The sequence below is a fragment of the Vigna angularis genome, chromosome 3 (assembly GCF_016808095.1).
Source record: "Vigna angularis cultivar LongXiaoDou No.4 chromosome 3, ASM1680809v1, whole genome shotgun sequence".
Taxonomy (NCBI): domain Eukaryota; kingdom Viridiplantae; phylum Streptophyta; class Magnoliopsida; order Fabales; family Fabaceae; genus Vigna; species Vigna angularis.
In genome coordinates, this window is record NC_068972.1 from 17922935 (window position 1) to 17949528 (window position 26594).

At 36.7% G+C, this 26594-nt stretch overlaps 2 protein-coding genes across 4 annotated transcripts in view; one reads left to right on the plus strand and one right to left on the minus strand.

Annotated features, from left to right (window-relative positions):
• The first annotated feature begins 208 nt into the window (after window positions 1–208).
• Window positions 209–1190, plus strand: LOC108324648 (uncharacterized). Its single transcript, XM_017557589.1, has 2 exons — window positions 209–472; window positions 585–1190. Exons 1-2 carry the CDS (start codon window positions 209–211, stop codon window positions 1188–1190), a joined length of 870 nt encoding a protein of 289 aa, XP_017413078.1.
• A 5655-nt stretch (window positions 1191–6845) lies between these two features.
• The window catches only part of LOC108325929 (nuclear pore complex protein NUP160), a 31175-nt gene continuing 11426 nt past the window's right edge, over window positions 6846–26594 (minus strand). For 2 of the 3 annotated variants that reach the window (XM_017559077.2, XM_017559079.2), the window contains 20 exons: window positions 25813–25933; window positions 20094–20276; window positions 19779–19968; window positions 17021–17592; window positions 16336–16498; window positions 14965–15239; window positions 14663–14850; window positions 13730–13806; window positions 13297–13643; window positions 12462–12530; window positions 12064–12382; window positions 11671–11802; window positions 11428–11536; window positions 11267–11338; window positions 10938–11061; window positions 10113–10220; window positions 9698–9838; window positions 7649–7822; window positions 7457–7574; window positions 6846–7361 (listed from right to left, as the gene is read on the minus strand). In XM_017559077.2, coding sequence (XP_017414566.1) covers window positions 7533–7574; window positions 7649–7822; window positions 9698–9838; window positions 10113–10220; window positions 10938–11061; window positions 11267–11338; window positions 11428–11536; window positions 11671–11802; window positions 12064–12382; window positions 12462–12530; window positions 13297–13643; window positions 13730–13806; window positions 14663–14850; window positions 14965–15239; window positions 16336–16498; window positions 17021–17592; window positions 19779–19968; window positions 20094–20276; window positions 25813–25933 — 3406 coding nt within the window. In that variant the 3' untranslated portion in view covers window positions 6846–7361; window positions 7457–7532. The remainder of the gene's footprint in view (window positions 7362–7456; window positions 7575–7648; window positions 7823–9697; window positions 9839–10112; window positions 10221–10937; window positions 11062–11266; window positions 11339–11427; window positions 11537–11670; window positions 11803–12063; window positions 12383–12461; window positions 12531–13296; window positions 13644–13729; window positions 13807–14662; window positions 14851–14964; window positions 15240–16335; window positions 16499–17020; window positions 17593–19778; window positions 19969–20093; window positions 20277–25812; window positions 25934–26594) is intronic. The other variant, XM_017559078.2, reaches the window with a different exon arrangement.

Here is a 26594-nt window from a genome sequence, read left to right on the forward strand (position 1 = left end):
ATTTTGATTGCTAATTTGTTGTGATTAGATTAGATTTGTTACTGTTATTGTTCTTTCCTAATTATATGCTCTGAATTGTAACAACTCCTAAAGTTAAGGGAGAACCATGTATTATAAGATAGTGCAGTACAATGAATAAAGATGTGAGATGATTTTATCCCAAAATATATTTCTTCATGGTATCAGAGCGGTAATCGTATCCTGAACCATGACCTCATCCGGTCAATCATCCTTCACCACCACCGGCGAGAACTCATCCTCAACCGGATCCTCCCTTAGCCAAATCGCTATGGATTCCTTCACTCCGCAAATTACAAACCATAAACTCTCTGGTCACAATTATCTTTCGTGGTCACAATCCGTTCATATGTTCATTCGCAGAAAAGGAAAAGATGACTTTCTTACCGGTACATCCGTTCAGCCTGCTGAAACCGATGCATCATACAAAAATTGGATTGCAACGAACAGTATGGTGCAATCATGGCTCATCAGTTCAATGATGCCCGATATCGAAGAGAATTTCTTGCTTTTCTCCACCGCAGCGGAAATTTGGGAAGCCGCCAAGTTGACCTATTCGATTGCAGATAATACCTCTGAATTCTGAGACCGAGAGCACTCTACATGATCTCCGACAAGGTGATAACTCTGTCACTGATTATTTCAATTCATTGACTCGATTATGGCAGAAAATCGATATATACGACACTCATTCATGGAAGTGCTCCGAAGATGCCCTCACATACAAACGGGTTGTTGAAACGAAGCGAGTTTTCAAGTTTTTATCAGGTCTCAATAAAGAACTCGATGAAGTGCGAGGACGCATCATTAGCACCAAATCGTTACCCTCTTTATGTGTTGCCTTCTCTGTTGTCCGACACGAGGAGAGTCGGAGGAAAGTTATGTTGAAAGAGCAGATTGTAGAAGCGCCAAACGAAACCTCAGCGTTGAATTCAGTTGATTCCAACGCCTTCGCAGCAAAGGGCCAAATCGACAACAGACCACGCAAAGGCAGGCCATATTGTGACCATTGTTGTTGTCCGGGTCACTCACGAGAAACGTGCTGGAAAATCCATGGCAAGCCGCTTGATTGGAAACCTTTCAGACCCACAGGAGATTCATCAAATCGCACTGCCAATGCTTCCGTTACAACACATGCCTTCAACAAGGAACAAATGGAAATTCTTCAATGACTTATCAGTGGAAATCATTCCACGACACCTTCGGTCCAAGCCAACACTGCCATGCACGAAAATAGTGAGCATAAAGCCCTCCTCACCTCCGTCGACAACCTTTCATGGATTGTTGATTCTAGCGCATCAAATCATATGACTGGTAACTTGTCTCTATTCTCTACATTGAATTCGTGTAATTCGATTGCCACTGTGACAATTGTTGATGGAAGCAAGTCACCGATAAAGGGAGTTGGAACTGTTAAACTTTTTGAAAAACTCACATTGACTCAAGTTTTTTACATTCATGATCTTAAGTGCAACCTCTTGTCAGTGTCAAAATTAAATAAGGATTTGAAATGCTTAACAGTATTTGAAAGCAATTTGTGTCTGTTTCAGGAGCGGGAGTCAGGAACGATGATTGGATGTGCTAAACTCATAAATGGGCTCTACCATTTTTCTGCAAATAAACCAAGTCATCATCCTCATCCACAAGAGTCAATATCACCGTCTTATCCTTGCTATTTTTCTTCAAATAAAATTGGTGATGTTATGCTTCTTCATTACCAATTAGGTCACCCGAATTTTGGGTATCTCAAACACTTGTTTCCAAATTTTTTCATTAATAAAAAGGTGGATGATTTTTTCTGTGAAGTGTGTCAGTTGTCGAAACATACTCGTGCATCTTATATTCCATTACCATATGTTGCATCAAAACCTTTTTCAAAAATTCACTGTGACATTTGGGGAGCCTCCGAAGTCTCTTCAATCAATGGAGCTCGGTGGTTCCTCATTCTTGTTGACGATCACACACGTCTATGTTGGGTTTACCTTATGAAAACAAAATCTGAAACCATATCAATAATCAAGCAGTTTCACTCAATGGTTATTACTCAATTTCAAACTCGAATAACCAATTTTCACTCGGATAATGCAAAAGAATTTTTCAACAAAGACCTTAGCAATTTCTTCTCATGTAATGGAATTATTCATACGAGTTCGTGTGTTTACACACCTCAACAAAACGGCATTGCATAACGTAAATTGCGTCATTTGTTACAAGTAGCCCGGTCAATCATGTTCACCTCTCATGTTCCTAAGTTTTATTGGGGTGATGCTATTCTCACCTCGGCATATTTAATCAACCGAATGCCTTCAAGAGTCCTCAAGTTCAAAACACCATGTCAGAAACTCCAAGAGTTATTTCCAGCTTACCGATTCAGTTTCCCGAATCTCTCCAAAAATCTTTGGGTGTTCCTCTTTTGTCCACTTATATAATCAGGGAAAACTTGATCCAAAGTCAATTAAATGCATATTTGTGGGATATTCACCAACTCAAAAGGGTTACAAATGTTACTCTCCCTCACACAAAAAATATTTCATCACCATGGATGTTACATTCAATGAACAAGAATCCTTTTATCCAAGCTCTAGGCTTCAGGGGGAGAAACAAAATCATGTTGAACCTCAATCTTGTCCTCAGTTTTCCCAACACCCATACCCTTGCCAACAACCGAACCATCTCAAATTTCACGTCAGTTTGACGCTGCCAGTCCAATCACCACGAGTCTGTCAATTCCAATTATCCCAAACACGAGTCAGTCGAGTGTCCCAAACACGAGTCCATGTCCACCAGAAGAAGATAGAGCTCGATCACATATTCAATCTGAGTTCCTGACTTCTGACACTGAGCAACATGAAGAGCAACCAGGTACTATTAATTCATCTCAAGTTCCTAATTTTAATGATACTAATGTGGATCTCCCAATTGCACTAAGAAAACAATCTCGATCATGCGGCCCTTATCGGATGGAGGACTACATATATTATGGAAATTTGTCAGATAGCCACCATGCATTTGTATCCTCTCTTGATGCAATCCAAATTCCACAATCCATTGAAGAAGCTCTTAGCGTCACTGAATGGAAGCAAGTCGTACAGGTTGAGATGAAGGCTCTGGAAAAGAACAACACATGGGAGTTAACAACTCTTCCTCCGGGTAAGAAAGCAGTGGGTTGTCGATGGTTGTTTACGATAAAGCATAATGCAGACGGAACTGTGGATAGATTAAAAGCAAGATTGGTGGCGAAAGGGTACACTCAATCCTATGGCCTGGACTATAGTGAGACATTTGCCCCCGTAGCAAAACTTAATACGATCCGTGTCATACTCTCTCTTGCAGCAAATTTAGACTGGCCATTACATCAATTTGATGTGAAAAATGCCTTCCTCAACGGTGATTTGGAAGAAGAAGTATTCATGTGTATTCCTCCCGGTTTTACTACTCAACAAAATCAAGGCAAAGTGTGTAGACTCAGAAAGTCATTGTATGGGCTGAAGCAATCTCCTAGAGCATGGTTTGACAAGTTCACTAAAGTCTTAAAACAAAACAACTACAGTCAAAGTCTAGTCGACCACACATTGTTTACTAAACACTCATCATTCGGGAAGTGCACCATCCTGAGTGTGTATGTAGACGACATTGTAATCACAGGAGATGATGTCGAGGACATAGCTCGGCTTAAGACTCTTATTGCTGCAGAATTTGAGATTAAAGATCTCGGTCAACTACGATACTTCTTGGGAATGGAAGTTGCTCGTTCTAAGCAAGGTATTTCGGTATCTCAAAGGAAATATACGATGGATCTACTCAAGGAGACAGGTATGATCAATTGCAAACCTATTGATACCCCTATGGACCCCAATCATAAACTGTATAGCCGAACAACTGAAGCCGGAGTTGATCGAACACGATATCAAAAGCTTGTTGGAAAGCTCATATATTTGGCTCACACTAGACCTGACATTGGGTTCACTGTAAGTATGGTGAGTCATTTCATGAACAACCCATCTGAGACTCACATGGAGGCTGTTATGCGAATTCTGAGGTATTTGAAATCAGCCCCGGGCTTGGGTTTGTTATTTAGAAAGTCTGACAGACGGGGAGTTGAAGTGTTCACCGATGCTGATTGGGCTGGTTCTCCAATTAATAGGAAATCAACATCGGGTATGTGCACCTTTGTCTGGGGAAACCTTGTCACTTGGAGGAGCAAGAAGCAAACCGTCGTTGCTCGAAGTAGTGCAGAAGCAGAACTCCGATCTCTTGCGAATGGTGTATGTGAGGGATTATGGATTCGGAGATTGTTGGGTGATATGACGATATCAATTAGTGGACCGATTAAGCTGAATTGTGACAACCAATCTACACTGAGCATCGCCAAAGATCCAGTACAACATGATCGTACCAAACATATCGAGATAGACAGACACTTCATCAATGATCACATTGAGAGCAAGCAGATTTTGCTGAATTTTGTGCCTTCAAAACACCAAGTTGCTGATGTGCTTACCAAGCCACTTCCACGAGTGAACTTCACTGATATGACAAACAAGCTTAATCTAGTTAACATCTATGATCAAACTTGAGGGAGAGTGTTAGAAAACAAAGATCAAGGTTCACTGTGGAAATCTCGCATTTAATTTTGATTACTAATTTGTTGTGATTAGATTAGATTTGTTACTGTTATTGTTCTTTCCTAATTATATACTTAACAAGTCCTAAAGTTAAGGGAGAACCATGTATTATAAGATAGTGCACTACAATGAATAAAGATGTGAGATGATTTTATCCCAAAATATATTTCTTCACTTCCACTTAGCTTGCTCCACATAGGTTTCTCCTTAAGACCTTCTCATGGTAGACAAATCAAATACAAATCAAATAATAATTAGATGGAATGGCAAGACTACAACTTAAGATCTTTTTACTAGAATGAAAATTAGATATTCTTAATTATTGTTTACGATGTGATGAATTTAATGCGAGGGGTAAGATTATTGAGATTCTTAATACTTCAAAACTTTAAATCTATAAATAATTGAATTATGTTTTTACCAAATTCCTCAGCATTACCTCTTCTAAACTAACTGATTAGCACTAGAAGACCTTGGTTGATGGCCATTGCACACGACGAAGAATGCAACGGAATGATAGAATGAAATGAAGGATTTGGTGTGATGTCAACTAGCTTTGCAGTGAATTGGATGTTTAGAGAAAAGGATGATCTAAGGAATGCATGGTGGTTAGAGGAGGCTTTTTCAAACTCTCTAACCGATGAGTCTCAAAGGAAGAAGTTGCTCTGGAGTTATCTCAACAAATGAACTATCAATTCTCTCAACAGTCCCTTATTCAAAAGTGGAGCATGGTATTTATAATAGCCTCACGCTTGTGCTAGCTAACTAATTGGCCTGATACAACTGTGAAAAGTGGATTTGTTGACAAGTGACATTCCATGTGTGCTAGCTCATTTAACATGTGCAAAATGTGTGAAAAGCAACATCTTTTTGGAACACGTGTGACGTTGGACGCTTAGCAAAGACCGCTGAACGACATGTCATTGGGCATCCAAACAGAGCTCGCTAAGTGAACTTGAGCTTTCCAAACGAGGATTTGATGAAATGGTTAACTCTCTTTTGGTATCTCATCCTTCTTGAATCTTCCAAGTCATGCTACTAGTGATTGAACCTAAGTCATTAGTAACCATTAAAATGCTAATTAAATTCAAATGCTAAAATGAAATTAAATTTACTCCTAGTAAAAATTTGTTGATAATCATTAAAAAACTGTTAGTAAATTAAATTACTGATAACAAAAAATCTATCAATAAAATACTAACTAAAATTTTTTCCCTAACAAATAAAATATTTATCAATAATTATTGGTATCAAAATTTGTCAATGATTATCCATCAATAATTTTACCCCGACATGATTATAAATTATTCACAAATTTATTATGAAGTAATATTTTCACCGATAATAAAAACTACAATTTATCAATAAATATTAATATGAAAAGATTTGCTGATAATTAAGATTTTAAAATTCGTTAATGAAATTTATTTTACTGATAAATTGTTAGTTGTTAAAATTTTATTGATAATTCAATATTTTCTTACCGTAGAACCAAAATTCAAATTAAATCATTATTTGCCAATTGTACTCACTTCTTATAATTTTCATGTATTGTTTTTAAATGAGAAATTGCAAATACGTATGGCATCTCCATTTATGGGACAATTTCTTGCAATGATGAATGCTACATTTCCAAAATTGTAGTGGAATATAGGTTCACAAAATAATACTTTTAGAAGACAATATGATCATCTTTGTTAATCCATCTGAAATACAAATATATCTATCATCAGACTAATAACCATTGTTTGGATTAGAATTGTATTTGGATTAGTGACATTTTAAAGGTCAAGGTGGCCATTCTGCTTGGGATAAGCTATGCTCAGAATATTATAAAGGTGGTATGGTAATTTGATATATTACAGATGCTAGAGTTATGTATTTTCCAAAAAATACTTTTTCTATTCCAATTATTCATTGGCCGTCGGTATTAATAGTAACTTCTTAGGTTAGAAATGACAGTGATTCTTTAAAAGGATTTCTTAATATTTATAAGAACTAAATAAGTGATATTTATCTTCTGGTATTTTTTGTATTGAGTATTTTTATAGCTGAAGTAACTCCAAATGATAAACAACTGGAAGGAAACATCTGTTAGAGAATAGTTTTGAAATATATAATACACACGCAATATTTATTACTAATAATTAAATAAATTATTTTTTAATCATGATGATTAGATAACGAAATTGTATAAATAGCTTGAGAAAGAGAACAAATTTTATAGTAGAAATCGCTATCCTGTGTTATTACAGTCAGTAAAATGTATATCATTACAACAAAACCAAAAAGATCTTGTGAACTGGCCATTTATTTAGTAGGCAAATAGGGTTTGATATCCCTAATGAAGTTGCTCATTAAACAATTGTCAAACTAGAATTGGGCTAGAACATATTCATCCAGTAGTCATTCTATACCGAATTTCCCTGCAATCAATTGAACAGCTACTATGCATATCTCTAGCCATAGCACTCTATCAAAGTCAGTCAACCTTGCCCAAAATTTCCAGTAGATAAAAATCATATACAAATTTTATATGGTTGTTCAAGGACATGCACTCTCCAATTCTTGACAGATTAGGCGTTGACCATCATTCAGTAATTCTGCCATGTCCTCGTTGTAAAAGAAAGGGAAATACACTCCACAACCATGACTTTTTTATCCCAAAATTTTCACACTCTATGCCAACTTGCTGCGGCCTTTTCACTGGATATCATGCTGGTCAGCAGTGAAATGATCAATCAAAGGAACAAGCCATATAAATGAGGGGAAAAAATAAAAGTGACAGGAATGCATAATAAAGAAAGACAAACCATTGAACAGAGCGAATAATCAAGAGCAGCGAACCCACTATTATCTACAACTTCCAGTGATCAGTGTAAGTAACAATTAAGAAGTCACAGAAACAGCATCATTTGAATCCACCTTCAACTGAAATCCAGACACAAATAGACTGGTATAAACATATGTGCCAAGCAACTAAAAAAAGGACTAATTTTGCTTACCATCTTGAGATGACTCTTTAAAGAACCATGTAACATCCTTTTGAGTTTCTCACAGTGATCAACCATGTGACCCATTCTAATTAATTCCTCTAGCCTGTACAAAAGCCGCTCAATAGTTGTGTACGGGAACCAAACAGCAAACGGTCTTTTCCTTCTTATTATATCTGCTGGTCTCTGCAAAACAATATTAAATACAGAACGGACGCACTGCATAAACTTGCCAACACTATATCAGGAATATCAATATGAAAGCAGAAGTATTGCAACCCATATTAATGGGAAGCTATCACCAAGAAAAAAGAAACTCAACAATCCAAACAGCAAATGAACAGAAAGCCCATACCACCCAACATCAAAGAGAAGAAAAAAGGGGACAACTGTTCCCAAACCTATGACATCCTTGGTTGCACATAAGTAGATATGTTAAAATGAGTTCTAAACCATGAGCCGACCCAGCCGGGTCTCCATAGGATCAAACCGGATTGGGTTGGAAAACTTTAAACTTTTTTAAATGTGGGTTGAATTAAACCCAAGTCACCTAACCCACGGGGTTCGAACTGAATTAAGATGGATTGACCCGTAATCCACCAACAATACTAAATTATTATTTTTACCATTTTTTATAAGTTTTAATCATAATTATCTACTACTTCTAATTATATAGGTTCTCAGTTTGATGTTTTTAAATACTAAATGTTATTCAATAAATATTTAAATAGTTTGGATGTTTAATTTATTTGTTTGTCATGTTATATATGTTGATATTTTAATTTTCAATTACCATCTTTATAATAATATTTGGAGAATTAGGTGAAAACTTTGATTGCACCATTATAAAAAATATAAATCAAGTCAATCCACTTTCATTCTACTACAATAAATATATAAAATAAATTATGAAAATAAAACTTTTGTATGAGTCATGGGTGAGTCAATCTGTATAAGTCGAGTTGATTAAAGAGAAGAAATAATAGCTTTGGTTGTCATTAATAATAGACACCAACTTGTCATAAATCCTAAACCCCTTTACAAACTACAAACCTAAACAAGCTAAACCACATAACAATCTATGCACTAGTTAATCAGTGATCACCACAAACTCCAACCAAGATTTTCAGCACCCACAGTAATCATCCAGGATATCCAAATGAACTGTTTCAAAATACCCATCAAGTAACAATTACACGGAAAAACAATTTTCAGCCCTGTTCAGTCCATTAGAACAACCATAGTGTCAGAAGACTCTAGGCATATGCAAAGAGACTTTCCACCTTTGAACCATGATCAACTGATCACCAAGACCCAGCCAGCTTTACCATTACACTGGGGCTTAATACAAGTATTGTGTAAAGGTAACAAATACCAGACACGGGTAAACAGAACTCTTCAAATAAATTTCTCAATTTAACTAATATTTTCAATTTCCATGACCAAAAAGTTCTGTTGAGTAAAATATTTACAATGCAGCAGACAGACAACCCAAGACACGTTGTCCGGTGATGGAAGTAAATAATTGTCTAGATATCTGTTAGGAAGTTAAAAGTATATGAGCGGAGGAATAAAAGAAGGAAGGAGGGAAGTATAGACCAAACGGTATCCAAAAGGGAGGAGGGAAGTAGAGGCCTATAAATAAACTAATACCGAACAGTAGATGAAAAGGAGGATGGGATCAAAGGCCGAACGGACGCTAGTACCGAACGGTATTTAGTAGAAACAGATTGGGTTAGCAGAAAGGATAGGGCGCGGGAAGGTGACACTATAAATAGTCTTCTTTTATTTCTGTTCAGGGGATTATTTTTGTTGGAGTATAGACTGGGCATATTTGCCAGTGGAGGAAGGTAGGCTTTCTTGGGGGAGAGTATACTTGTATTTTCGATACTTTACTGAATCAATAATACATACATACGTACTTTCCATCCTGTTATTCGAGTGTTGAAGTGAGAAGAGAGTATCGATTAGGTTATTAGCATAAAGTAACCTAACAATATCTTATATCAATTGAGCATACACAAAGAATCAAAGTGATCACTAATAAGAGCAAAAATTTACCATTGAGGCAAATGAGTCTATGCACTCAAGCAAAAGGTAAGTAGCATCTGCATAACGATCATAGGTAACATAAAGCTGAAACAAAGATGCAGGATTGGATTCCCTGCCAGTCATCCCCCACAACCTTTCCTTTTGACCCTCCTGTCATAAGCCACACAAACAATATCAGTAACTGTGCAGAATCCAATATTGTAGAAGCGAAGGCTGGCTGCATCATAATGGAAAAGGTATCCCTTAAATTTGTAGAGCAGAAGCAACTAAAATAGAACACGGGAAATTCAACACTTTAGATAGATTTATACATAGGAATCATATATTTGTTGAAACCCTACGGAGACCAATTTTCAAAACAAGCAGGTACTCTTGCATCAGTGATCGCCAATCGTTGACTTCAATTTTCAGTCCAGAAAATTACCTTGAATAATTGCACAAGCCAAAGAGGCAATTCAATGTTAGGATCTGCACGTAGAAGTGTCTCTGCAACAATAATTGGTAATCTACCGTGAAATTCCTTATACCTTTCCTGCAATTTAGGAGCATTTTTAAAGAAAGGGTGGACCAGGGACTCATAAAATGAAAATAAAGGGTACATAAATTGACTTAAACAACCACACACAAAAATGACAGAATTGTACACCCACTAAGAAAAACTGACAAGAAACTTGTACATGTGTAAAAATGTCATTTATTAGGGAAAGCTACCTTCAGTAACAGTATACACAGCTGAAAGAAATTAAAATGAGCATGGAACGCTAAATCCAATACCACATGTTTATGGAGTTTAAGTTCTTTAACCCTTTCAATGTAGGTACAAAAATAGTAGAATCCCATGACCTACCTCTAACTACGGCGACAAAACATTCATTACATTATTGGTTCTAGAAACAAATCAAAAGAATGTCAGAAAATGACACCACCAAAGCTCCAAGCATAATACTAATGTTATTTTTTATAATATTCAACCTTGACTAGTTTCTAAATAGCAGTAATGCTTACATAAAATTAACATTCTTCTCAACTTGATACACCAAATCACATAATCTACACTTGCATGAAAATTTTCCTTCTTGTTTCCCAGATTTTTACACAACAAAGGCTAAAAAAGGTGTCTAAATAATCAGAGGAATACCCTTAATTCATTGAATACGGCAGAATTAAAAACCAGTTATAAATAGATGAAGCGTAAAAATGCAAAAATCATGTAATGGCCAACACATTAAAACAAGCAGAAGATACTAACAAGGTAAAGCTTGAGTGTTGCCCACTGGTTGCTTCTTTCAGCTCGTGGAGTTGTGGAAACTGTAACAGGTGAACCATGGACTACCATCTCATTCTTTGATGATGCTAGTAAAGGACTGCGTTCTCTGAAATAAATAAATAAAGAGTACATGATACAATCCATACTGACTGTAACAGAGTAAAGAATTTTTCTTAAAATAAGGAAATTGCCAAAACACTAAATAAACAATAATGAAACCACAAATTCTAAATTAAAGTCAGGTATTATATCTCATCAATTTAAAAATAAAAAAGGTTTGTAAAAGAATGGAAAGGAATAAGTGAACATACTCAACCCAATTGGATTCCACCTTGTCAAGGCAGCATTTCAAAGAGATAGCAGATAGCACTCTTTCCAGCTCCCTAAAGAGAAATACCCAGACTATAAGCTCAACAATACATGCATGTGTGTGAATGCGTGTATGCATGCAACACAAGTTCAAGATGTATACCTCTTCAGTGCAGAACCCTTGAAAAATCTGAGAACGACTGTAAAGGCCATATCATATAAATTGTTTTGGACAAGAAGCTCAGCCAAGTCTGACAGAGCTCCATGTTTTCCTTCAAAATGAAAGAACGGGGATGAAAACTGAATTAAAATTCTATCAAATGAAAAATACAAAGTACTTTGAAACTTAATGACATCAGAGTTGCTCAGGAAGCAACCATATGATTCAGTGACAAAAGGCGCTTACCAGAAAATGTCCACTTCACATTTACCAGTGACAGCATATACTCTGCTGAAGTTAGGACAAATTCATTCTCAAGTTTTTCAATATCAATTGAGGACTGCCAGCCTTGAGGCTCTGCGTCGTTATCAGCTGCTGCTGTACGGTTCAAGATAATAGCATCACCAAAATAAAAAACAGAAGAGAAAAAATAAAACATTAACTAAACAAAGCTACCCAATCCCTCAACATATTAGCAAAGAGTCACTTTTAAAAAGACTATATTATATAAGAATCCTTTTCAACCCAGCATATCATTTTGTTAAAAAAATGAAGTAAAATTGGTGATATAACATCATGAATCCATAATGAAACGATAACTTATAAAACCAGCATAACTATAGTAGTTGAATTACTTACAATGTTCATCTGGGGTTCTTTTAGCTTTCTTACTTGGATAATGATCATTCACAAGAGAACTTCCCTCAACCAAGGAATCAATCCAGGCATATGCAGGATGAACAAGATGTAGTGCATTAACTGCAGCAGAGAGTGCATTCAGCCTCTCTTGCAACATCAAGGAACTGCCTACACTATCTTTCAACGCTGCTTCAGTTCTCAAACGAGCTGAATACATGTATATGTAGTTTGCCGCACGTCGCCAATTATGCCTATGCATTTGAAATGCATAAAGCAACTTGTACAAGTTTGGCTTAGCAGAAATATCTGATCGTTCAGCCTACACGTTACACGTAAAATTTATGCATATTCTAGAAAACTTCAAAATTATCAACACAATTTGTTCAGAAATGGCATACCTTCCAAGCAAGCTCTTGCTCCACTTTCTCCACTAAACCAATAAGGGGAAGTTTATTGCTGCAAAGAATCTGTTGAGAAAAAAAAAACAAAAGATAGGGGGAGAAGGGTACTAAATAAAGTAAGTAAATGGAAATTTTACCTAAACAATGTGAAAGGAAAAGTATAAAATATCAGGAGGGAATTATTGAATTGCACCTTCCTTTTTAACACAGAAAATGAATTAAATATTGACATATACTTGAACTATGTAAGGAAATAAAGAATTATTTTATTGATATCAATCACACAAATTACATTCTCATCATCTCTATTTGTAATAACCAAAACCTTCAAGGAAATAAAAATATGCTGAAGTAAATAGGAAGATTATGAGATATTTTTTCCTAATTACTATGGAGATATTTAGAATCTTTTTAACCTAATAATCTGCTATTTACAACGCACATAACTCTGCAAGTTAAGGAATAACATTGCACTGTTTTTAAGTAAAAAAGTACAGGAATCATAACAAATATTGGAAATATAGCAAAATATAATTAGCATAAAATGGTAACCCATAAGCAGAGATATTCATACATTTACATACTGCATCTCTGCAAAATGTTGTAGGAGTTAAATTAAACTTGCAAACTTCAGTTAAAGACCCATTTTGCAATCATAACTAATTAAGATTCTTGTAATCATACTTTGAACACAGTAGCACAAAAGTACTGTCGCAAAAATAGATAGTGAGATATCTATTTCATTCTATTTTAAATATTAACCTAAGGAAATCATTAAGTAGAGATCATTCAGCTAAGAAAAATCATAAGAGTTTATCATAGTTTGTCCAACCTTTATAGCTCCTTGTTCATAAAGAACAATTATGAATCGTCTCAGGCAAATGTATTTGCTCTCGTCATCTGGATTTGAAATTATTGCACAATATGCATCGTAATATCGACCAAGGTCTAAAGCAAATATGAAAACATTTGCCCATAGTCGTCCTTTGATGGTTGTCACTGATTCATTAACTGAGTTGTTTGTGCGGTTGCCATCTTTCATATATAGAGCCTCATCAACTTGTTCAAGTGCAGCAAGTGCAAACTGGCAAGCACCTTCACTAATGCTATAACGTTCAAATAACTGCATTGCCCATTGATAATATTGAAGCTTCCACGTAGCAATTGATGTACAACCACCTGCATGAAAACCACCAAAACTGAAGTTAAGATTATCCATTTGCTTACTAAAATCATTACAATTATTAAGCTACAGAAATACTCACTAAAACCAAGATACAAAATTCCTAAGTCATCCGATAAACTCTGCAGAGCCTCAGACGCACCATTTCCAGATGAAGACCTGAATTAAACACCAACGGCGATGGGTCATAGTTCAAGGCAACCACAAGTAAATATGCAGAGAACATAAAAGACAATGAAAAAAATGAAAACCAGTGTATACACATATAGAGAGTTACACACATGAAGACTACTATTGTTTACGAAATTTCTAAGTCGACAATAAATTCAGATCTCCTAATATTCTTCCTATTGCCTTCTCTCCTTACTCACTTTTCTCCATTTGTTTTAGTCATACATCAATTGACATTGGTGTTATTTTTGCTCAAGGTCATAAGTTGTTGGCATTGAATCTGTTTAAGCAATTTGTGCAACACATCAGAACTGAGATTTAATACTTAGGACTTTCTGTAATAGCAAGGACATAATAAGTGCTAGAATTGGTCATCTTAGATAGAATTTATTGAAAAGCTGTAGTGTGCTTTGTGCTGCACCTAGGTTCTAGATATGACATTTCTGATTCTTTTTCTCTTCCCTCTAGTTCATTGTATATGAACCTCCATTGTCATTATAAATGAGACCCTAAGAGAACGAAATCAAGCTCTTTTACATTCATCTTCAGTATAAGGAATATCAACATAGTTAAAAATGCAATATACTACCCATGAAATTGCACAGTTCTATAACTTTTGCCAAACCCAGAAATGCGACTTACACCTTAAAACACAATCTGTGAGAGTTTTGCTAAAGTATAATGTATGTACTTCAACAACCTCAAGTTAGGGGAAAATAAACAATACCCCTCAACTCAGTAATCAACTTACATGCTGAAAATGTAAAATGAAAATTGCATCTTTGAATTATGTATAACCACAAAATAATAAAAAGAGAAATATTTCAAAGGTCTGTTGTAATACCTAAAGAAACAGCGAATGGCATCAGAAACTTTTTTATCCTTCTGGGTTGCATGTAATCCACACTGCACCTGTGCAAGTAGGCAACACCCTAGAAGATGATGACGTATGCACCATCCACCATCAGCATCTTGAATACTATGGGATGTCTTCTCTTTTAGTAAATGTGCTTCGGCGATCATAAGCAATTGCTTTTAAAACATTTGTAAATTGAAATACAAGATATTTTCAGTAAAGGTAACTATACATTAAGAAAGAGAAAGAATCGATATCCCATGTGGGAAATAAAAGGACAAGTAAATAACCTCAGCAGGACCATACTGGCCATGCTTGAAAAGAATAAATGCAAGATCAATAGAACGGCTTAAGAAAGTAGAAGATCCTCCAGCCTGACCCCAGATAATCCAATTGATGAAGTCCCTTGCCCTATTAATAAAGCTCTGTGAATTTGAAAAGCGATCTGAAGAAAAGTGACTATGGTTTAAGGATGAACTTCCAACATTGAGCAAGAATATAAACGCCAATGTGAAATCACATCTGCCCAGGTTCACATTCAACAATCTTTTCCCCATGTTGCTATCTGTATCACGCTCAAAAAGGTCAACACAGTATCCAAAGTATGGCTTATACATACTCAATTCAGTAAGCCTCAACCGTACTTGTTACAACTCATAATGAAAGGGGAAGAAAGAAAAAAATCAACTTTATTGCTTGAATGACAATGTCCAGAGCAAGGAGAATGATCTCTACTCCAAAGATTTTCCTTTACAACCAAGCCACAACCCCATTTACCTTTTGGTAACAAAGCTGAATTCCACTCTCTACTCTTATTTAAGCTAAACCTGTCTTTCCATCCTCTAACAGCGGACGATCTAGCATATCTAACTTATAATATTTTATGAATCTCTAGCAGCCAGAAAATATAGTTTTGACATTTCTTTTAGCCATTGAGCATATACAGTCTACAATCTCATATATATAAATGCAATCCAAATCTCACTATTTTTAACCACTTATACCTGAGATCATGAGGTACAATACCATGAAAGCACTATAATGAGGAGCTTAGTAAAAATAATTTTTTCAATTACCCCCCGCTTCATTATTACTATAAAATATAAATCCAAGCACTTATTATCGACCAAGAAGGATTTAAGGAACTACTCTCTTTCTCAATAATTCCGTATGGCATCTTTCATACCAAGTATCTCACATTGCTTTTCTTTATTTTGCTCTCTCAAATAGTATTGCCTAATTGAGTGAATCCAAATTTGACTCCGAATTTTAAGTTTTGACATATCACATCACATTATAAGACATGGAGATGACATTCCTTGATTTAAATAGTTCTTTCCTTAATTTCCTAATTGATTTTAAATGTCTTATCCCTTTAATTTGTTCCTTCTTATACAATGGAATCTACATAATTGACAAAGAAAAACAACTTCAATTTCATCTTCTTAGTTCTTATGTTTCATGATTTTACCAACTGTAAATGATGACATTTTTTTTAGATATAACTAAATTTAAAATCCTAATGCTATGAAATAATTACTTGTTTCTTCCAGAATTCAGAAGGGGAATAATATTGTGAGCCTTCATCCCCTGACAATGATAAATCCATGCCAGCCTAACTAAATTGGAACTGCCATGATACAATGTAAGTAAAAACACACCTATTTGTAGTGATGAAAGTTTAGAATTGAAGTCCTCGGTTACAGCCAGTGAAGATGGTGTGATCGTAAAGAAGATGATGATTAGCCATTCAAAAATAATTTCTTGAAGCATTGGAACTAACTCAAGTTGTACTTTGCTTATATCATCATGGGTCAAATGGACCTGCATGAAGAGCAATCGCAACATATATGTGTGAAACAAACAAGATATTAATCTACATCTACAAAAGTGCAATAGCATCTCGTTAACAAATGCAACTCTCTGTATATGTTGAGAACTTGATCAACATGAAAGGTCAATTTATTGCGAAGAGAACATAACTATCGAATATTTACCCTATTTTAGGCTAATAACAAATATAAAATCAATTGTTGATGCTAATACTACATGTATAGGACTCTAACATATGTACAAGATTCTACACTTCCCCTCAAGCTTATGTATATAGGTAATATGTACCAAGTTTGTTACACATGTAATTAATTCAAGTACTCCTTACTCGGTGAATATATTTGCTAATTGACCACAGGACTTGAACAATGCTAGTACACACTTTACCCCATATACAATTTTGCAATTTCTATCTGATTTAATTAGACAATAATTTCAAATAAATGATGCTTACAGTAAAAAACCAATTACACTTAAGACAATAAGTATGCATACATACGTGTATGGACTCACCTGGCCACTAATGTCCACCAAATAGCTTAAAAATAGAAGAAAGTCCCAGGCAGATTCAAACATCACTTTTGCAATCTGATAAGTAGTTTGTACTACAACGGAAGAATTTATGCTTGATGATACTTCAGTATTAAAGTTTTGTATTACTTTCTTCGGAACCAAAAATTTCAGGAAACACTCAATTACATTTAAAATCCTGCCCCATGCAGAAGCCTTTTTGTACAAGCTTTGAAGTGACAAAAACATATCCGCAGAAAGTTTCCTCAAACTTTTATGATCTGCCAGCTCCTTTTCCAGAACAACCATATGATTCCCAGAAGTAGATGTTTGGAACACTGGACCTGACATACAATATCCAGTTTCTAGTATCTTTACAACATAGCGAATGATATCTTCAGAAGAGATCACTGGCGTAGTTAAAAGAGATTCATAAAATATAGAAGAAGCAGTTTTGCCCAACTGTTGGCTGAAACTCATGACACATCTGACCAATTCGATTAGAATTTCACACTCTAGATCATCATCACTAATATCCATGATGCCTGTGAGCTCACTAACATCATCTGAAGAGCCTACAAAGTATAAACAAAAATCTATATTAAGGAAAGCATGTAAAAGCAGAGAACAGATTAAAATTCAAGTTAATTAACTTAAAACTATTAAGTTGAATAGAAAAGATGCAGTTCTCAACTCCATTTTCTTTGTAATTTGTTATTCTTGTTAGTGCCTAGTTTCTGGTGGAAGGCAACCATCAGTAACAGTTGGAAAGATTAGCAACAAAATAGATCACGGAATACTGCTCTAGTACCACACTGAGAAGAGAGAAACCGAGAGTGAATATGAATTATGTATTGTGTACACATGAGCATTCCTATTTATAATGAAAAAGAGATATAATAATAGGGAACAAAGTCGATATTGAATAACGAGAAATATTTGGTAATATACCCATATTTAATATAATCAAATCATAACTATTAACATAACTAAATCATATAATATATAACACTCTCCCTAAAATTGGAGCATAAGTAATCATGAGACAAACTTGTTACAAATGTCATCCACACAAGACCTCGTGCGAGACTTAGTAAACATGTCAGCCAATTAGTTACTAAAGCTGACAACGTAAATAATGACAAAGCTAATAGATATTTTCCGGACATTTTTCTCCATCAAAATGACAATCAATCTTCAATATATTTCATCCTTTTCAAATCATATCTTAAAATACCCTATCAAGCTGGAACATACATTTCACATGAGTTGAGCTTATTGAAAATTATCAGAGGGAACAACAGCTGTTGAAGAGCATAAAATGAATCAATAACACAGAAGTTGCCAGAAATCAAAAACTGCTGCTAAGGAAGCGTGCCAGCTGCTGGAAATCAAAACACTATCAGAGTTGTGGACCCACAAGGAAAGAACGGATTTAAGTTCCCTTCATGTTAGACCATTGAAACCATGTTGAAAGGATTAGAGACAGTCAAGTCACAGGGTATGGTACTGCTCTAATAATATGGTAAGAAAGAAACTGATACGGGCCAGCAGAAAAGGCCCAAAGTCAAATAAATGTATAGAAGGAGATACAAGAGTGATGCAGCGAATCAAAACCTAGGAGGAAAGAAATAACAGAAACTGCACAGTTGGCAGCTTGGAATATGCGTCACATGCAGTTAGTTACAAGGGGGAAATGCTTATAGTAGAGAGAGGGGAAGAGAGAGGGAGGACGGTGGGCAATGGAAAGGGACTAGATTCTTGGATTTCCTTTTGTTTTTATGATATTTCATAATATAACGACAGACTTGGTCTTGAATCACGTTGATCAGACCAAATTCCATAATACAACTATTGTTTCCATTTCCTTGTGTTGATTTCATTGCTCGTTCTTATCAGAAACTCAAAAAACATATAATGAATTTTGTGTATTGTGTAGACACATGATCAATAGTTAATAATGGGAAATATTTGGTAACATATTTCACTATCAAGTCATATTATATATCTCTATTTAATGTAATGAAATCATACTTTTAACATAAACAAATAACATCTCTAACATTTACAATGAGCAAGTTAATGAATTTAAAACTATTAAGGGTTGTATTAAACAAATGTAGTTCTCAACTACATTAACTCTAGCTTGTTATTGTTGGGGATCCCACATCTAGATATATGACCAAATTAGACTATATGAGTGGAATGTAAGCCTCCCTATATCAAGCTAGTTTTGTGAAGTTAAATTAGACTTACAATATATCTACTTCCTAAGATGGCATTAAGGTTTATCTAATAAGGTTTGTTAGACCTATTGTGCCACCTACCGTTAGGTAACACTCAAGATGTCAAGTCCTCAACACGATGGGATGTGAAAAAGATCTCACATTGACTAAAAAAATGATAAAATAAAAATATATAAGTGGAGGGCAAACCTTATCTAATCACTTTTGTGAAGTTCACTTTTTAAGAGTTATTCTTGTTAGTTATATAATTCTTGCAAAAAGACATCTATCAATTACAATATGCCATCTGTCACTAATAGTTTGTAACTACCTAACTGTTGTATCAATTCTTCATTGTACCTCTCTTTCATTCAAAATACAAAAGATTCAATTTCTTTCTCTCTTTTCTCACCTTCCCTCTGAACAGTTTCTAAAGGCTTTCTAACAACAACCGTCTAGGGGAAAAGCCAGAAATATATTTAATAATATAAGAATTCATTGAGAGAACAGAGAGACGTAATATAATTATCATTTACCCTCCATGATCCGTTCAATATCTTCCAAAGACCGAAAAAGTGAAATGGAACTTCTTCTGATTAAACCAACAGCATCAGAAGAGGAATCAACAAGCAAACCATACAATGCATTGCTCTTGCACCAATTATGGAAATAGCGGTTGAAAAAACTTTTCCAGCAGTGCAACAAAGAGACCTTTTCAGATCCAACCTACAGCATTATCAATCATGTCAGTTTGCCATAACTTTCCCATCCTTAAAATTAAAGAGAGAAAAATTAAGGAGAGAAAAATTAAGGAGATATTAAATAGATTTTATAAATATGCCAATGTTAACCTCATGTTCTATGATGGAAAGTATCTCCTTCTTTATCCCATCAGCAGTTAATGTTTGCAACTCAGGTTCACCCAAATGCCTGCTATACTCAGCTAGAGTTGCATACAAAGTAGCATTATGATGAACCCCGGGAAGAAGCAACCTTCTTAAGAAAACACAAGATACAAAAGGTAAAATATCATCCTGCAGAAAAGAAATAACTGAATCAAATTCTTCCTCTTGATTTTCTTCTTTCATCAATAAAATAAATAATTAAGTTGTTTCCTTAACCATATGAGAACTCCCAGAACAGTAACAATTTACGCTACTTAATAGAAAAGCCTTTTATTTCAGCACAGGCAGTTTGAAACTTAAATCTTTCATCTACCATTTTTTCTAACCGTCAGAAGCAATGACGGTAAGCTGCTTCTAGTAACCATTAACAGATATTGACAAAAATGCTTTTCAATGTAAATGTTACCAAGCTAGAACTAACCACTTAAATTGATACATACAGATGTCCTAAGCCATGAAAACTAAGTACGTGACAAGTAACAAGCACCAAGATCTTTTTAGGTATGCAATTACAGTATCATTAAATATGCCCAGAGAGTTTGGATACAAACCACCACCATGTACTTAGAGTAGGAGTAATCATCTTTTTTGTAAAATTATCATTAGTGTTAGATGTTAAGGATTTATTTTCTGTTAGTTGGGCTTAGCCCATTCTGTATTAAGGGCATTGGCCCTTATGTTTCACTATAAATAAAACTACCCTTAGTGTATTCAAAACACAAGGGGATATTTTCTCCTAATCCTCTCCATTTCTCACATGGTATCTAGAGCATAGGATTAGGTCCAGCCAACTCTAGTTTCCGGCACAACTCATCGCCGCCGCCGCGCCACTGTGGCTGCCGCTGTCGCCGCCTCCGCCGCCTCCGCCGCCGCCGCCGCCGCCGCCGCCGCCTCCGCCGCCGCCGGAGTTCCAGAATTGACCGACGACCACATCATCGGCATCGTCTCGCCCGGGCGACCACCGTGGTACAAATATCACAGCCAACGGACCAGTCACGCGCCTCCACGCGCCGCCGCCAGAATCGCCGGAGCCGCCGCTTCCCACCGCGCGTGACGGCGCGTCGCCGGAGAGTTCCGTCGCCGATCTGGACCGCCGTGATCGCCTCCTCGTCCTCTTTCTGGATCTGTGATCGTTGCGTCAATCGGAGCACTTTGGATTTTTAGGGTTTCTCCTTCTCCATGGCATCTTCCTCTTCTACGAACACTTATGTTGGTGGCTCTTCTTCTGATCCTTCAATATACACCAATTATGTGAATGTACACTTGTCTATTGACAAGTTAGATGGCACAAATCATGCAACATGGGCGTCTGACATCAAACTTTGGTTGAAGAGTCAAGGGTACTTAGATCACCTTACTCAAGATGTGACTACTGCTACAACGGATGACACTTCCCGCTGGATGAAAATTGATGCTCAGCTATGCATTGTCATAAAATCCACCATTCACTCCTCGTTGAAACAAATGTTTCGATCATATGAAACATGTTCAGAAGTTTGGGCACAGGCGAAGTTGTTGTACACAAATGACACTCAACGCCTGTATGGTGTTTGTCAGGACCTATTAACTGTTATTGGTCCACGCAATCATGGTCCCATGGCCGAATATTTGGGTAAAATTCATGCCCTTCTTCATGATTTTAATGATATATTACCTCCTGCTCCCACTCCTGCTGAAGAACTGGAACAACGATCAAAGTTCTTCATGTTGTTGGCTTTATACGGACTCTCTGATGATATCTCTCATGTCCGTGATCAGATTTTGGGTTCTCCTGTCATACCCAACTTTACTTCTACTTGTTCAGCTCTTCTGCGTATACCGAGCAAACCAGTCACTGAGACATCTCCTCATATTGATGACTCCTCAGTTATGGCTATCCAACGTAATGATCGAAGTCGGCCTCGCAGGCAAAATAAAGGACGTGTTACAAAATGTGACCACTGTGGCAAGTTAGGCCACAAAATTGATCAATGTTATGCACTTCATGGACGACCTCCTCGACCTGTAGCAATGGCCAATTCTGAACCATCTGGAGACCCTCCTACTTCATCTAATACCGTAGAAAAACCTGCAATCTTTAACGAATTTCTCAGATGGTATGAGGATCGTCAGCACTCTAGTTCCACTACATCTGCATCTGTTGCACGTACAGGTACACCTTTTGTTGGTCTGACTCACTTTCACTCCCTCGGATCTTGGGTCCTTGACTCAGGCGCCACCGATCATATCACTGGTAACAAGTCCTTATTTTCTTCTTTGTCATGTCCGGATAACTTACCCTCGGTAACAATGGCTGATGGGTCTAGAGTCTCATCTCATGGTGTTGGTACTGTTGATATTTTTCCGTCCATATCCATTGATCATGTACTTTATGTTCCCGGGTCTCCTTTCAACTTATTGTCCATAAGTCGTCTAACTCGTACCCTTAATTGTGTTATCTCATTTACTAAAGATTCTGTTTGGTTGCAGGACCGGAGTTCGAAACACATGATTGGCACAGGATGTGAGTCTCATGGCCTATACCATCTCCGCCCTTCTCCACATGTTGGCGTAATCATGGAGTCACCATCCCTTCTTCATGCTCAGTTAGGTCATCCTAGTCTTGCCAAACTACAACAACTTGTCCCGAGATTGTCACAATTATCAAGTTTGTCGTGCGAGTCTTGTCAGTTAGGAAAGCATACTCGTAGTTCCTTTCCTCGTAGTGTCTCACAACGGGCATCGTCCCCTTTTTCATTGGTTCATTCTGACATTTGGGGACCTAGTCGTGTTAAGTCCAATTTAGGTTTTCAGTATTTTGTTACTTTTATTGATGACTACTCAAGATGTACTTGGTTGTTTTTAATGAAGAATCGTTCTGAGTTGTTTCCTATTTTCCAATTATTTTTCAATGAAATAAAAACACAGTTTGGGGTTTCTATTCGAACTCTACGTAGTGATAATGGTCGTGAATACCTTTCTCAATCGTTTACACATTTTATGGCTTCTCATGGTATTCTTCACCAAACCTCATGTGCTTATACCCCTCAACAAAATGGGGTGGCTGAGCGCAAGAATAGACACCTTATTGAGACAACTCGTACTCTTCTAATTCATGGTCAAGTGCCCTCACGTTTTTGGGGTGACGCCGTTCTCACGGCATGTTATCTTATAAACCGCATGCCATCTTCCGTCTTAGATAACAAAATCCCTCATTCTATCTTGTTTCCTCAAGATCCTCTACATCCTTTACCTCTTAGAGTTTTTGGGTCTACTTGTTTTGTTCATGATTTTAGTCCTGGTCTTGATAAGTTATCTCCTAGGTCTCACAAATGTGTCTTCTTAGGATTTCCACGGTCACAAAAGGGCTATAAGTGTTTTTCCCCTTCCCTCAATCGTCATTTTATCTCTGCTGATGTTACTTTTGATGAATCTTCTTTCTACTTTTCACATCTATCTTCGAGTTTTGAACCTCCACCTGTTACTGTTGATATTCCTATTTTCTGTGATTCTCCTAGTGATGCTCCACCCATTTTGTCTCCTCCTTCTTTGGACTCTCATTCACCACAGGATCGTCCTTCACCACCACCCCTTCAGGTGTATAGTCGTCGCAATCGTCTCCCTCATGACTCACTTCCAGTGCCGGTTCCTGTGTCTCCTCCGGCTCCAGCAAATGAGTCTGACCTGCCCATTGCCCTTCGTAAAGGTATACGCTCTACCCGTAACACTTCTCCCCATTATACTGTTCTTAGTTACCACAGATTGTCACCATCTTTTTATACATGTCTCTCATCCATTTCTTCTGTGTCCATTCCCCACTCTGTGGGTGACGCCTTAACTCATCCTGGCTGGTGTCAAGCTATGCTGGATGAATTAAGTGCTTTACAGAAAAGTGGAACTTGGGAGCTTGTCCAATTACCATCTGGAAAGTCTGTTGTTGGTTGCAGGTGGGTGTATGCTATCAAGGTTGGTCCTGATGGCACTATTGATCGTCTCAAAGCTCGATTGGTTGCCAAAGGCTACACACAGATTTTTGGTTTGGATTATGGTGATACCTTTTCTCCAGTGGCAAAAATGACCTCTGTTCGCCTATTCATTGCCATGGCCGCTCTTCGCCAATGGCCTCTTCACCAACTTGATGTCAAAAATGCTTTCCTTAATGGTGATTTGCATGAAGAAATTTATATGGAGCAACCGCCTGGCTTTGTTGCTCAGGGGGAGTCATCTGGATTGGTATGTCGTCTTCGCAAATCCTTATATGGCTTAAAACAATCTCCTCGGGCCTGGTTTGGTAAATTTAGCTGTGTTGTTCAACAATTTGGTATGTCTCGCAGTGAAGCGGATCATTCAGTGTTCTATCGCCACTCAAATGCTGGATGTATCTACTTAATAGTGTATGTCGATGATATTGTTCTCACAGGAAGTGACTATCTTGGCATCTCTAAGATGAAACAACACCTTTGCCATCATTTTCAAACCAAAGATCTTGGCAAACTCCGGTATTTTTTGGGTATTGAAGTAGCACAATCCAACACCGGTATTGTCATATCTCAGAGGAAGTATGCGTTAGACATCTTGGAGGAAACAGGGTTAATGAACTCTAAATCTGTTGAGACACCTATGGATCCTAACATCAAACTCCTACCAAATCAGGGGGAGCCTTTCTCAGATCCTGAACGGTACAGAAGACTAGTTGGCAAATTAAACTATCTTACTGTTACACGTCCTGACATTTCCTTCGCAGTTAGCGTTGTGAGTCAATTCCTAAACTCCCCATGTGAAGACCATTGGGATGCGGTTGTTCGCATACTGAAGTATATTAAAGGATCACCTGGAAAAGGTTTGCTATATGGTCCTAACAACGATACAAAAATCGTTTGTTATTCAGATGCTGACTGGGCTGGTTCCCCGTCTGATAGGAGATCTACTTCTGGATATTGTGTCTCTGTTGGTGGCAACCTAATATCATGGAAAAGTAAGAAGCAAAGTGTTGTGGCAAGGTCCAGCGCAGAAGCAGAATATAGAGCTATGGCATCAGCTACTTGCGAGCTTGTGTGGCTTAAACAATTACTCAGTGAATTGAAATTTGGAGATGTCACTCAAATGACACTTATATGTGATAATCAAGCTGCTCTCCATATCAGCTCTAACCCTGTCTTTCATGAGAGAACCAAGCACATTGAAGTTGATTGTCACTTTATTCGAGAAAAGATCATATCCGGAGACATCAAGACTGAGTTTGTTAACTCAAGCAACCAGTTGGCAGACATATTCACTAAGTCCTTACGAGGACCTAGAATTGATTATCTTTGTAACAAGCTTGGAACATATGATTTATATACTCCAGCTTGAGGGGGAGTGTTAGATGTTAAGGATTTATTTTCTGTTAGTTGGGCTTAGCCCATTCTGTATTAAGGGCATTGGCCCTTATGTTTCACTATAAATAAAACTACCCTTAGTGTATTCAAAACACAAGGGGATATTTTCTCCTAATCCTCTCCATTTCTCACAATTAGCAATAAGAAAACCCAGTGCACATGTATTTGAGTGTACGTAAATGCAGTGCAACCAATATGTGCAGATGCATTCAATGAACCATGAAGTACGGCTTTTTTCTGTAAATAATAGCAAAGGAATAAAAAGTCTCCAAGACCTTTCAAGATGAAAATTATACATGACCTAATACCTTTGAAGATGAAAATATTGAATGTGTGATCTGTAAAATTTCATCTGCATGATGCTCTGAACTTTGAAATAGTTGATCAGCAACAAATTCCTCCTGTAAAGCATAAGAAAATGCTTCTACCCTGACAAAACATAATATAACAGCTAAGCAAAAACAATCAATGGATGTTTAGATTTTCGTATAATATGATTAGTTGCTCTCCCAGTCATACATCTTAATATATAGAGTTAGGAACCTTTCACACTAGTGTAAAGTGAAATTACTCTTTAGACGATTGAATAACTTAATGAATTTTTTCGTAAAGTTACAATTGATCATATTAAAAGCTACCACAACTGTATATCCCTAAATGAGTTTCCAAATAACCCAAAATTGACTACACTGCATTGCATTTGCAAGTAATATAATTTATGTACATATTGTTTTCAAATATAAGCCCTGAAAATTGACATACACGGTAACATGACTTAATGGCTAGCTGATGTGGGACTTCCAACACACTAGTGCTGTCAAAATGGGTGGTAACTCGCGAGCCAACCCGGCCCACCACGGATTTCAACTGGATTGGGTTTGAAAAAAATGTAATTTTTTTATGCGGGTTAGTTTTCAACCTGATTCACTTAGAACCCGGCTCACCGGGTTGAACCTGTGGTGAGCTAGGTTGGCTCACCAACCCACCTAATTTAATTATTTATTATTTTTGTGTTTCAATATTATTAGTTAGCATTTTTTATTTTATATTGAAGATGGAGATAAAAAAAGATGTTTCAAGAGGAAAAGAT

Excerpts from the sequence above, each read along its gene's own strand:
- LOC108324648 (XM_017557589.1), top strand. The coding sequence starts at position 209 with ATGACCTCATCCGGTCAATCATCCTTCACCACCACCGGCGAGAACTCA. Across the intron at positions 473-584 it reads GGATTGCAACGAACAGTATG|ATAATACCTCTGAATTCTGA; the intron begins GTGCAATCATGG and ends ATTCGATTGCAG.